This window comes from Heliconius melpomene, chromosome 18 (genome assembly GCF_056956725.1).
Source record: "Heliconius melpomene rosina isolate 202511_hmr_F chromosome 18, ASM5695672v1, whole genome shotgun sequence".
Classification (NCBI taxonomy): Eukaryota; Metazoa; Arthropoda; class Insecta; order Lepidoptera; family Nymphalidae; genus Heliconius; species Heliconius melpomene.
In genome coordinates, this window is record NC_140406.1 from 15966545 (window position 1) to 15980511 (window position 13967).

Below are 13967 nucleotides of genomic sequence, written 5' to 3' on the forward strand. Positions count from 1 at the left end.
TATTCAAGAAACCTTTTAAAAATTTGAACGTAGTGGGATTGAATCGTCGTCTCTTGTCCACGAGTTCACTAAGCCACACGATTATCGAGGTACGTCAGTATCCTTGGACGCTTTTTACAACTTATTATGTTGTGAGCATGCGTTAAGATTTCGACGTACCTTGGGAAAAAACGCATGGCTTAGTGTAGTGGTGGTAGTGGTGGTAGTGGTGGTAGTGGTAGTCAGAGCGCTTGGACGGTTTCCAAGAGGCGGGAATTTGAGTCCTGCTACGTTAAAAATTTTATGAGATTTCTACAATACTTCAAATATCAAGTTAACATGAAAATTATCGAGACGGGTACACATGAAAATCGCTGTGGGGTAACACTGAAGGACGTACTGGTAGGGGGTCTTCACTGGGGGCCGCTGAGACAGAGGTATCCGATGGTCGGGATGTCGCCGTGTATCTCCGAGCACCGCGAGCTCGCTTTCTACTCGAGTCTAAAAGCAGGACCTGTCAGCCAATTTGATGCCTGCTTTGTTTTAAATTATTTTTATTCTGTTTCGTTCATTTGTGTCTTTATTTAAAAATATATTTTTTTATTAAATGTAATTGTAAAGGTTATATGTAAAACAAAAAGTAATGGGGTAAAAATGATCTTTAGTAGATGAATTTTATTCTGTTCACATTATATCCCTTTATTTGTTAGAATTTTGTTTTATTTTCGTTTTAATTTCATTTTTATTGTTAATACATAAAGGATTTATCCTAGGGTTAAAATGACCACTAGTAGATGATATTTATTCTGTTGTTGTGCATTATACTTTTTTCCTCATAATAACATTATAAATATATGAAAATAATTAATGAAATATGAATGATCACCCAACAGATGCTTTTTATTCTGTTTTGTTCTGTTGTGTCTTTATTTGTATGGATAGTCTTCATTTTTTTCTCTAAATTACATTGCAATAGTAAAAATGTGACAAAAACCTTTTGGGTAAAAACTAACATTAGTAGACGAATTTTATACTGCACTGTTAATTTATGTCTTTATTTGTAAGCAAAATCTTTATTTTTTTTGTCTAAATTATATTATTACTATAAATATATGAACATATCTAATGGGGTACAAATGATCACTAGCAATCAAGGTTACCCAGGGTAAAAAGGTACGTGTAGGTAAATTTATACTCACCTCGAAATGTTTATAAATACTAAAGCTTATTGAGCTTTTCATATTGCAATTTAATATATGTATAGCTTCCTTGGACTTTTACATAATTGTGCAAGCTCGGTCTTTCGCCTGGCATCAGGAATGTTCGTGTGGACTTAGCGGACATTGAGCGCCATTTGTGCTTACGATAAAAAGGCGAAAGCTCATATAATAAAAGGTATTTTTCGTTGTCAAAGCTTTCAGGGGACATAACACGAGGTCTAGCCACACAAGCAACAGACGGGCCCATTACGTATTAAGACAAACTTCATTTCTATGACCAAATTGTTGTGAAATAATAAAAGTTAATAATAAAATAAACTGACTTTTAAAATAATCATTTTGTTAGTAGTATCAGATGATTATTACAAAGACAAAACAATAATAACTGAAATAAAATATAAACATAAAATATAGATGAGTTTAGTAATTTCTGTATTGAATTGAATTTAAATGAAATTTTGGCCATAGAAACAATACGTATTGGTGCGCTTATACCTCACGACGCGGACACGACGCGAGGCCGATCGGACTGATGCACCGTACGGAACGGCGGCGTTTCTGTCCAAAACACCGTTATGTGGATGAAAATTGTATGAAATTAACAATTTCAAAGTTATTTCGATTAGAATGGTAAAAAATTGTTAGTAATCTAAGAAGTCTAGCTGTTGTTAGTCAATATGCTCTAATTAATATAATATCGTGTACATATACAGTGTATAACCCAATTTCTTAATATATTTTTTTGTTTCTCTCTATATCACATATATTATTTTCTTAAAAGAACATACGTTTATTAAAATATGGATTTTATAATCAATATACTTCATTTATTGTAAGAAATATTAAAAAAAAATAATTACCTGATACTTTTGTGGACAGCAGCCACATCGAGCGCAACACGCAAGCAACGCCGGGGCTCGGCCCGAATGTGCTGGTGAGGCGAGAGGTGATGGTGACCCAGGCCTCTTTGCTGCACCATTGTATGGATTTTCCATTTCTACGAACTCTCGATCCTGGAAATGTAATGGTAAAGTATTATGCTCTATTCTAAGTGCAAATCACTTTTAGATTTTATATCTTATTAACAATCAAGACCTATTCTTTAATTAAATCTGGCCAAGGAGTCCTGCAAAATTTAAATGGGTAGCAACTATTATTAAATCTAATAAACTATTGTGCTTATTTCTTCTATTATTATACAGCCAATTTGTTGTTTTTTTGTAATTATTTTTTATTGTTGAAATTATATCTATGATACGTACACGAGCAACATACATTTTCAATAAGAAAGACATTAAAATCTCACCGTAGTACGTTCTAAACATCTCAGAAGATGGTGATGCTGCAATTCGAAGATGTCTTCATCTCGTCCAGCATCATCTAACTCCACGCCCGACTCCTGCGCGGCGAGGCGCGCTTCAGCTGCCTTCTTCTTTGACACGAAGGCTGCTCCAGATGAAGCTTTAGCAATGCGTATACGAGCAAGACGAGCTTTCTGTAATGAAATTATTAAATAAATAAATAAATCAGTTTCACGCAGTATCCCGCAAACAACTGGTTAGGCAGAGGGAACCTAGTGTTAACATACTCCGTTCCCCACATTCCGTCGAATTCTAGAGACATTGCCCGTTGAGTGGCGGAACTCAACGCCGCGCTTTGTATTAATCGAACATTTGTCGAACTAAATATTATAAATATGTGTATCACTTACTCGCTGCGCCTTTCTCTTATCAGCCCTCTGGTTCTGATGGTAAATGCGGGAGAAGTTAGACACAATGACGGGCACCGGCAGCGCTATCACCAGCACACCGGAGAGCGAGCACACTCCGCCTACTATTTTGCCTGCTATAGTACCGGGCACCATATCGCCGTAACTGAAATTAAAATATTTATTTTATAATATTTGTGTATTTTTTTAGGTTCACGCTGTATCCCGTAAAAAGCAAAGTAGGGAGGGTATATCAAGTTATAACATTGTGTTCCCCATGCACCGCATAATTTGGGAAATATTACGTGTTTAGTGGCGGGACTCAGAACGCTTTGTCGGTGTCAGTCCGAACCAAACTCACAACCGTCAAGTTTACAGTCATAAACTGAGCTGGTGCGTCACGGCGCCCACAAATTTGAAGAAACAGGACAATATTTAAATTTCTTTAAAAAGCTCTATTAAATATAATTAAAATAATAGTCTTAGATACAGACGTAGTAGTATTTTTGGTATTTTCTCAATAAATTCTCTTGAGAGAAGTCTAGTCTCTAGTCATATATATTTTTTTATTATATTATATTTAAATTCAATATTCTACAAGTCAATTAAATTTGCATGACACTGTCATCACTTCAGTTTATTAAAAGCGTAACATCGACAGGTTCGCCATTACGTTGAGTAGATTGCACCAGAAAATTCTGGGACAACATTTTGTATGAAATAAATCAACTTACTTGTTCCTATACTAAAGATATATATATTTTTTTAATTTAGTGAAATTGATATTATGTTTTGTAAGTGCTTTAAGTACAGTCTTTAAATTTATTAGGATAAACGCGTTAATCTCAGAAACTATTCTTACCTACGAGCCTACGCCTAAATAAAATCTTTTTGTTTCAGAAAGTTCTTATAATGAGAAACAAGAGTGAAGTTATTTTCTTTTTGAATATAAAATTCGTCGTTGTTATTAAACTGTTTTATTTAGCTTCACGACATATTCTGCACATAGCAGGGAAACCGGGGACCTAGTGTTAAGACACTGCGTTCCCATTAGAATACTTTCATTTCCCATTATATTGTTATTTTCTATTATTGTTACTACAGCGAACCAAGTGGCCGGTAGTAGGCGAGCAAAGCGAGCAAGTGTAGGAGCATCTGGTTATAAATTATTGTTGTGCATAAAATGCTCATATCTTAAAAGCATATATAATATTATAATAAAGGAAAAACTGTGAAAAAATGTTTAAAACGGAATTCTGCTTCCTCTTGGATTAGATATTACTAAGAATTTGCCTTTTCATGTATTCAGCTAAAAAACAAAACCCTACAATAACAATTTCCTTTGCTAAAGTTCAATAGATTTACGAGTACGTTAGGTATATAATGTGGATAGGAAATCATTATTTGATAAACAAAATACAAAAATTGCTGTACTATCTTTGATCTTCAAACATCATGAGATGAGAAGACTTCCCATTCCCAATATTATCTAACGCCAAAAATTCTTAGTAATTTATTCTTTACTCTTTTAAAATAACTTGGATATTTAGCAGAAATTCGTGGTAAAAATTGGAAACGTGACTAAAAAGGTCATTTTAAACGATGGTTATAGAATCAAGTTTTTGTATTTGAAGTAGGTATACGTGTACCGTCTACCTATGTCAACTTTATTTTCAATCTTCGTCTACATTGTTCATTTAGCTATCTATCTATCTACTATCAAATTAAGAGACAAAAGTCAAATTAAGACACTAATTAACTTCAAATCTATGGAATTTTATTTACACCAACCATCGAGGTACAATTTGACAACGAGTGGATGTACACGCGATAGAATGAACTAGATAGAAAGATCCTTAAATTATTTTAATTTTTCTCTCTGATCGATAAAACGCGGAGCTGAGTTGCGCGATTTATCACTGAGAAATGAAGCTTCCACACCATACCACCACCACCAGGTTCCCTCCGCCTATACTGCTATAGTATAAAGCAGAAATGCTTAACACTATCTTTTGTATCTATTGAAAAAAATACGGAAAATTGTATATAATAAACTTTGAAAGTAACAGTTTGATTTCAGTCACGTAATACGGAATAGATACGTATGTTCTGGCGAGTGGCCATTTTGTAGACGCGTAAAGAATTTTGTTTATGTTCTAGTGGAAAAAGCTTTCTAATTGATTCCATAAACTATTGAATTTGTAAATTTTGTTTGTTTTTACATTTCTAACCTAAATTTTAATTTATTTTTAGTATATTATAGTGAATCTCGTTGATACACGCCAATTTACGTGAGTCCTTGTAACTTGGTCGTGTTTGTCGGTTGATACGACTATCATCCCGTTCTTTCTGATTGTAAGCGCTACGGTCGTGGGGTCGATTCTTAGTCAAAGTAATAATTTCCTCGCTCTGGTAAGAAAACAAAGCACGGTCGTACTTAACACTAATTCATTCATTAAATTTACGAATTTAATTGCATTTATTTATTAAGTACAATTAGATGACATTCAAGTTGAACTGAAATATGATTTTACCAATAGGAACTACGATACCTAATTAACTGTAGCAACTCACATTGTAAAATAACTACTTAGTTAAACATTTTTTCTCACTAACTTCATACAGTAATATAAATTTTTCTATAATATTTTTACATTGTTTTATTACAAAAGCCAGTAAAATTGCTAGCTAAGCGTCTAAACGGGCCCTTTGTGACGTCATCAAGAGCTCTCTACCGGGGCTTCCCCTTTTGTATACGTTTAAAGTGTGTAGTTTGAATATTGCATGCAAAAGTTAAAACTGTTAGGTATTTTGTTACTTTGTCAAAAAGATGTGTTGAAAAAAACATAGAGATGTAATTTCTTAACTGATAATAGAGAAAATAGGGTGGGTTACGTTTTCAGTTGCACGCTTGTGTCCCTGCGCCAACACTGCCCACATATTATATTTCCAACAATTATAAATATCAAATAAATAATGTAAGCGTATTTGCTCATTTTATTTAAGTTAAGCCAAACCTATTTTTCATAAACATACAGTGCCTATACTTATATGTAATTTAAAGCCTGAGAAAATAATGTACAACCTTGAATGGAAGTAACAGCTGTCGAAACTCACAAGTTATTATAAAAACTTTGTATTTTCTTTTAACTGTATGCGTGGCAATGCGTGTTGAGTGGTGGAACTCTACGCCATGCTTTGCCTCGTTACTAGAACGAGGAAAAAATCTTAAATTTAAAGGTTTTAAGATATGAAATAACTGCGTTTTAAATATATATATATTTCAGCTTTAAGCTTTGTACCTAGCGGGGTGCTCTAACACCGGAGCGAGGGAAATGAAAATATTAAATATTTCGAGTGGGAATCGAACCCACAACCTGTCACATTTACCCGTGCGCCTCGACTGCTCTCTACAGCCTGCCCTCACATACATCATAAACAACCCTCATATGTCCATGGCAACAAAGCTGCATGCAAAAACCAGTACAAAACATAAAAAGTAATCAAAACGAGTGAATGATTCCATGTGAAACTAATATTAGTACCGGACACCGTATTGATCGACGGCTATTTACCGTTTCAGTTGAAAACAGGAAGCTACCTTCATTTGCGTCACGGACAGAGTTCGAAATCCAGCTTATATCACTTTTAAAATTAATTACCGCCTACAATTGAAATGGTTGCAATAAACAAAATTATTAAGTATTATAATTAAGGGGAAACGGTATTTCTTAACAATAGGTTCCCAGGTTCCCATTGCATAACCTGCTATGTGGGAGTACAGCGTGACAAAAATTGATAATTGTTGAGAAAAAGTAAAGTTTATGCGATTATCTATATGTAGGAAGTAGGTATGTTTAAAATCGAGGTGTATCTGCGTTGCCTAATCAAAATAAGAAAAACTTTTTCATATATAGGCAGACTGGATCTAGTGTCAAGACATACTGTTCTATTCCCGTCCAAATTAGAGGAAAGGCAAAGGGAACCTGGGAACCATTCCCCAATTTTCGTCAAATTCTTGATCCATTGCGTATTTGAGATGATAGAAGTCCATTTAAAAGTATTTTTGTAACTTCGAAATATGAATCGCACTGAGCAAACACTAAGATATAGACTAACCTACTTTTAGATATAAACTACTTTCTCTATTTCACTGACACTCGTAGCGGGGGTCAAATAGAAAAAAGTCAAATCTAGGCCATCTTAAGCCGCTCTACAGTAAACGGTTACGGAAGATAAACTGTTTTAGCACTTTCATAATGTTTCTAATTATTTTTGCACTTGACATTGTTAAAATTGTTATTTCCATCGTTGCAAATTTAAACGCGACTATTGTGAGTTTGATTCCCGCTTGGGGAAAAAATCTTTTCATTTTCCTGCTCTGGTAACAAGACAAAGCGCGGCATTTTGTTCCGGTACTCAACTAGCAAAGTTTCGAAAATATGACGGAAAGTAGGGAATGAAATATCTTATTATTATTAAGTTCGCTTTAAAAAATCACACAATTAAAAATAGTTAGAAGAGAAAATGTACCCCCCCTCTCCCCCGTTCGTTTCGTAGAGGATGTGGATTGAAATTCCACCGAGGGTAATATAGATTATATCAATTATCTGGTTACTGGTGGTTCAAAAGGAAATGGGAAATCGCGGTGTCTTAACAAAAACAATTATGGAATATATTTTTTTAGCTTTAAATAAACACACGTTATCCCGGGGGAACCTGAGGGAACCTCTTGTAAAATATAACATTTTCAATATGATTACATATATTATGGAAGCTTTTTAGATAATTAAATATATAAAATATTACTTTGACTGCTGTAGTGTGGACTCAAAAATTGCTTTATGTTTAAGTAAATACCTACTCGTATACACGTAGCTCAAGTACTTTTATTCCTCACTGCGGTAGTCTTTTCGACCTCCTCTCTAAATGTAATGCACTTTTGTAGTTTTAATATTGAAGAAGCTGTCGTAGTGCAGTGGAATAGTATCTAATTGTAGACACGACGGTTTCAGATTCGATTTCCACTTGTGGGAACGATCGCGTTCAAATTGTTTTTATATAGGTACTCGCTCTAGTAGGCAAAATGCGTCGTTGAATTCTGCCATTAAATTCACAAAATAGGCGCGTGGTGCATAGTTTTAAAATACTCCGTAGTGTTTTAACACTAGATTCTCTCTGCTTACCTTCTCTGATAAATGCAAAAAAAAGAAAGAAGCTTTATTTTATATATAATGTTTTTTATTTATGAAAAAAAATTAACCTCTTAAGACATTACAGCATAAAGTTTAGTTGACCAGAGTGCCAGGAACTTAGTGTTAAGACACAGTTCCCCGTCGCACCGTCTAATTATCAGAACATTTAAGTGGCGAAACTCAACACGCTTTGTCTTGTTTCCAGGACATGGAAATAAAAATATTCATCTTCCTGAGTGAGAATCGAACCCATAACAGGCTAGCCTCAATTGTGACAATTATGACAGCTGTTTAAAATAAAGATATGAAAGTATCGTTTTGAGTTACAATATGTGAAAGTGATATGCTGGCGATGGCGGTCTGCCAATATAGTAGCAGAGTTAGCTGATTATTCATAGTGCGGCTAGTATTCAGTGACCATGTGAAATTGAAGTTGCCATTCAAATGCCAAAGTACAAGAAAAAATCCCTCCTCTGCTAGAGGCAGAGAGTCCAGTGTCAAAACATTCCATTTTCCAAATTTCGTCTGAGACAGAGGCGATATTTGTTTATCAACTTTTTTCTTAAATGATTAACAAAGTTACATACATGGTTTGTCTGAGTGAGTAAATCAATTATTCATATTTTTAGCAGGGCAGGCAGAGGTAACCCGGGAACCTAGTGTGAAGATACTCCGTTCTCATTAAGACACTTCTGTTTGCCACTTTCCGCCGAATTCTCGAGTTGGAACACAACGCTGCAGTCATTTAAATATAAATAATAAATGGATATATCTATGTATGTTTGTTTGCATATGTATTTGGCTCACGTACGCAAGCCAATTATGAAATCGATGGCGACGATTTTGTATAATAATTGTATCAACTGTCTGACGAAAGTAATGTTATCAACACGGCAGGTTCAAAATTTTATTTTAAAACCAAACTTTGTTCCTTTTATATTTATCCCTTTTATATATAAACTAAATAATTTTAATTTTTAAGCGCGACGTTCAGTTTCGCCACTCAACACTATCTCTAGATCGGGCGGAGAGTGGAAAGTGGTGTCTAGGCAAAAGATTATTTTTTTCAATCTGAAAAATATACATTCATTAATTTATTCTTTTATACTACTCCGTTATAGTTACACACTTTTTGTCGACGCCTGTATAAAAGCCTTTATAAATTCAATAAAGGCTTTCACACAGAAGCGTATTTTAAATCAATATTTTCTCTTTTGTTATAGAGATAACGATAATGGAACAGAGTAACATATTATGATGGCGTTAAGTTACGCAAAATATTTTAACGTTTTTAAAGTGTTATTTTATAATTAGGAAAACAAAATGTTTCTTTTTTTGGAAAACGTATAAAAGATTTCAAGATTTTTAACCGGTAAGCCGTAAAATAGAATCAAAATGTCCACAAATGATCAGACAGTTGAGAACTACATAATAAATGTTTACCACTAGGTTTTCACGTAAGACACTGCTTCCCAGCCAAGTCCGACATAACTTGGTAATTGGTGGTAATCCGAGTGAGCAGAATAATCAATTAATTTTCTCCATCAATATATTTAAAATAAAATATACAATTTTTCATCTATACTAATAAGCTGAAGTATGTATGTTTTTAGTTGAACATGCAAAGCTCAAACACTGGTGGTTGAAATTGAGAAGTTGGAAAAGACTTGGTAAACGAGCGTTCGGATCACCTGATGGTAAATGTTCACCGCCGCCCACGACCTCGTGTATCACCAGGGTGCTACGTATCTAGATGGTGGTATGATAATGATATGGTATTTGGATGGTAAGGTACTGTGCGGTAAAGCTCCTCATGATACAAGCGGTGGAGAACGCACAATGAAGATAAACTCCAACGATTCGAGCGGCTCTATGTTGTTAGAGATCAAATAGTTCTGGCTGATACTAGCGTGCACCAGCCCAGAGAAGAGAACAGGTTTCCAATTTTCCTGATTTGGCCAATTAATGTTTTAGTGGGAAATACTTTCTGCGAACGAAGTCACAGTAAGAACCAGTTCTAGATATGTATATAAAATATAAGTTATTTATAATTTACACAGTTACAAGCGTGAGCCTTACCCAGCTTGTATAACACCACATTTATATAATCCGTCGATCCAATTAAGTCAACGCGACCGCTAATGAGATGATATGCCCTTTAGCTTCATGTTAAATGTGGGTTCTTAGAATATGAGACTTATAGAATATGTTATTATATTATAACTTTTTATTTTCACACGTTTTTTTATGCAACAAGAAGAGAATCTAGTGGTATAATTTTAAAAAATCACTATTAAATAGCAGGGTAGGCAGGAGAAACTTAGTGTTGAGACACTCCGTTTCCCATCCACCGTCCAACTTTCGAGACAGTGTGATAATTGACGTTGAGTTTCACCACTTGACAATTACTGTTTCAAAAATTGGGTAGAACGTAGAAACCGACAATAGAGCTAGTACAAAAAAAATAGTGAACCCCGAAAGTAAATTCACTCTACATTGTTTCCTCGGTTAAAAAGAGTATACACTGAAAAATACTTAAAATTATAACAACTAGTCTGCCTACAATACAAATTATAGGGGAGACGAGGGTGTAAAGGGCACGCTGAGCATATAAATACATATGCTGTGAAAATGTCACTAATCACAAACGTTAATACAATGAAAGTTTGAAAGGAATCATGACTCGGTGTAACTAAAACCCTTAGACTTCCCGTCACACCACACGCAAGGTGCTTTGTAAACCATGAATTGCTTTTTCGATTGTAAATTATATGTAAAATGTTGTAACCAACTTTCACAGTGTAACTGAGTCCGCTTGGTATTGTTTGTTATTTATTTATTTATTTTTAACTTGACAGTGTATTCCGCATACATCAGGGTATGCAGAGGAAACCTAGGAACCTAGTGTTAAGACACTCCGTTCCCCGTTGACACTTCCGTTCCTTACTTTCCGGTGAATTCTTGCGACATTACGTATTGACTTCCACCACCACCTCAACATACTTTCTTCCCAATTTTTGAGACATAACGTGAAGAACGAAGAAAAGAAAATAAACAATTCCCCCACGTGTGATACGAACCGACAACCGTCGCGCTTACGATTCCTCTCTAAAGATGAGCTTATTTTCTATATTATAGTAAAATCAGCATATATAAGGTGCTTTACCCATTACTATGGCGTGTCGCAAAGCGCTTCAAATAAATTAGTTTGGCGCGGTGCGATGCGGTGCGAATATATAATGCGTATTCACAATCATTAATTTGATAAATTTTCATTTAAAAAAAATAAATGCCTATACTACTATACTAGTTGAGGCTGTCGTGACGTAGAATACACGGATATGAGTGTAACACGACGGTTGTGGGTTCGTTCCCCACTTGGAGAAATGAATTATTAGTTATTAATATTTTAATTTTTTCACTTTGGCAAAGACCCGGCGTTGAGTTCGGCCACTCAACACGCAATCCCTCGAAAAATTCGGCGGAAAGTGTGTCTTAACACCAGGTTCCAGCTGCTTATCCTGCTATGTGCGCCTGCTAACCACTAGGTTCCCCAGTTTCCGCTGCCTAACCTGCTCTGTGACGAATACAGAGCAAAAAAAGAAACAAATAACTTGTATATTTCGTATACATTACAAAAGGAGTCACGACAAACCATTTTCTATACTTTGTGTTCTATTTTATGACATACGTTTTACGATGCAGTTGATCACGCGAGAGTGGTGTAAAAGTGATGGAATGTTACCGGCAGTGTAACGTTCTTACTGATATATCAAGTATCAAGGCTACTTGACGTTCCCTTGGAGAATTTTTAAACATATTATTTAGATGAAGTTTTCAGAAGCCATCGCGGTACCGTGGTACAGCGACTGTAAGTTCAATGGTTGTGGGGTCACTGATTATTTCTAGTTCCACATTCCGGTAGATATAGCGCAGCCTTGAATATTGCGACTTTTTTCAACTCAACACGCAATGTTTTAAAAATTCAGTATTAATTTGGAGAACGAGAGAGGGGAAGGAGGAGGAGAGTGCCATATGCGGGAAAAAGAGTGAACTGTTTTGTTTTTCTTTCTCTTATTTTGTAGCTTATTTCCCGCGTCCCACATTCCATTTTTTTCCACCAATTTTACAGGTAAGGTGGATCGCGAAGTTAGATCAAATGGAAAATATTGTTTAATAGGATACAGTGAAATTTAAAAAAAACTCTTAACGCTACCGCAATATTAACTAAAGGTTTTTATTAAAGACCGCAATGCAGGCGGTGAAATCAATGTCACTCGAACAACCGTCAAATGCATATGTAAGAGTTGCTCAAAAATCACCCTTAAATCTAGGCCTTAGAGCTTAAAGTACTTACGTTCCTTTAAATTGCTTTAGAGAACTTTTAAGAAAAGATTCTTGGATATTAAAGCTCCTAAACTCTTCAATTTAAATGCGCAACAATAAACAGGTTATATAAGTTTTTTATATTGCAATGGGTTTACTATTTAACTATTTTTAAATAAAAAAAATCTTGAATACAAGTAATTGTAATAATTTTCCAGCGACTTGCCCGCAGTTTTGCCTGCTATGCTGCCTTTTCTATGGATTTCGGAAAAAATCTTTCTTATCGTCAGCTTAGAGTGTAAACCTGCTAAATTCGTTTGTTGTCGTTATGTACTCGTACATTTTGTACTACTCGAAGGTGTAAAGAAAAATACAAAATCGACCTTTATGTTATAACATGTAGTAGAGAATACAAATCAATTTTCTAAAATGTTCTGATAATATATGTATACTCATAGATTTTTTGAAAACGCCTTTTTCCTTAAAATCTGTCTCTTCTTAATAGGCTTCTTTTTCAAGCTTCACGCCTTCCTCCGCACCAAAAAAACTTATATTTAATTAATTTTTAATAGCTATATATAATTATAAATATACAACTTCCATATGTCAGACATGGAATACATGCGTACGGTAAGAAGACATATATTTCATCTTCAATATATGGATATTATCATTAAAATTATAATTCTATGAGAACACGAAAGTTTCTTGTGCAGCCCTAGCAGGTAAAGCCGCGAGCGGGTCGCTAGTATAATTACAAAACGTCAAGAACAAAGTTCGATAACAAAGTAAGTAGGCATTTCGCAACGGCTCTCAACAATAAATGGCCTCGTCCTATAGTAACTGTTATTAAACGAGACAAGGCCGGACCGTATCAACGGTAGAACGAAAATAATTCAAGTGCAAATGAAAATGAAAATATTAATCTCAATCAAGATGTAAGCGAAATGGCTATGACGGATTCATTATTTTTAAATGTTAATTCATTTCTGTTGTACATAGTTTTGATTTTTTTTTATTTTTAGCTTTATGTTGTATCCCAGACATAAGGCAGAGGGAATCTGGGAACCTAGTGTTAAAACACTTGCGTTTGCCACTCTCCATCGAATTATCGAGGCGTAGTGTGTTGAGTGGCGGAACACAATGCCGCACCTACTTTAAATGAAACCTTAATGAAAATAGGTATGTTATAGCAATTAATGTCACATGTCTATGTGGCACAGTGGAATAGCGTCGAGATGGTTATGGTTACAAGATACTCGTAGTTATGGGTTCAATTTCCACTCGGGGAAATATTTTTTTTTTGTTTTCCGACTCTGGTAGATAAGACACAGCGTTGAATTTATTCACACGTTATGTGAATGTTATATTATAAAAGTGTTATGTCTCAACATTTGCATGGAAAGTAGGAAAAGGAGTGTCTTAACTCTAGTTTCCCTTTGTCTATCCTGCTGTATGCGGGACAGAGCGCTGTTTAAGAACTGATAATAATGATAACTTTTTATCAATTATTATATATTAGATAATATTAATAAAAAC

General features: G+C 34.8%; 1 protein-coding gene across 3 annotated transcripts in view; it reads right to left on the bottom strand.

Moving 5' to 3' along the window:
* Shal (Potassium voltage-gated channel protein Shal) overlaps positions 1–13967 on the bottom strand; it is a 41006-nt gene that overhangs the window by 6676 nt on the left and 20363 nt on the right. The window contains exons 2-5 of one of the 3 annotated variants that reach the window (XM_085201665.1): positions 2911–3073; positions 2506–2694; positions 2060–2212; positions 380–493 (exon numbers count right to left, since the gene is read on the bottom strand). In XM_085201665.1, the coding sequence (XP_085057791.1) occupies positions 380–493; positions 2060–2212; positions 2506–2694; positions 2911–3073 (619 nt within the window). Of the gene's footprint in view, positions 1–379; positions 494–1694; positions 1758–2059; positions 2213–2505; positions 2695–2910; positions 3074–13967 lie in introns of all 3 variants that reach the window. The other 2 variants (XM_085201666.1, XM_085201668.1) reach the window with 2 other exon arrangements.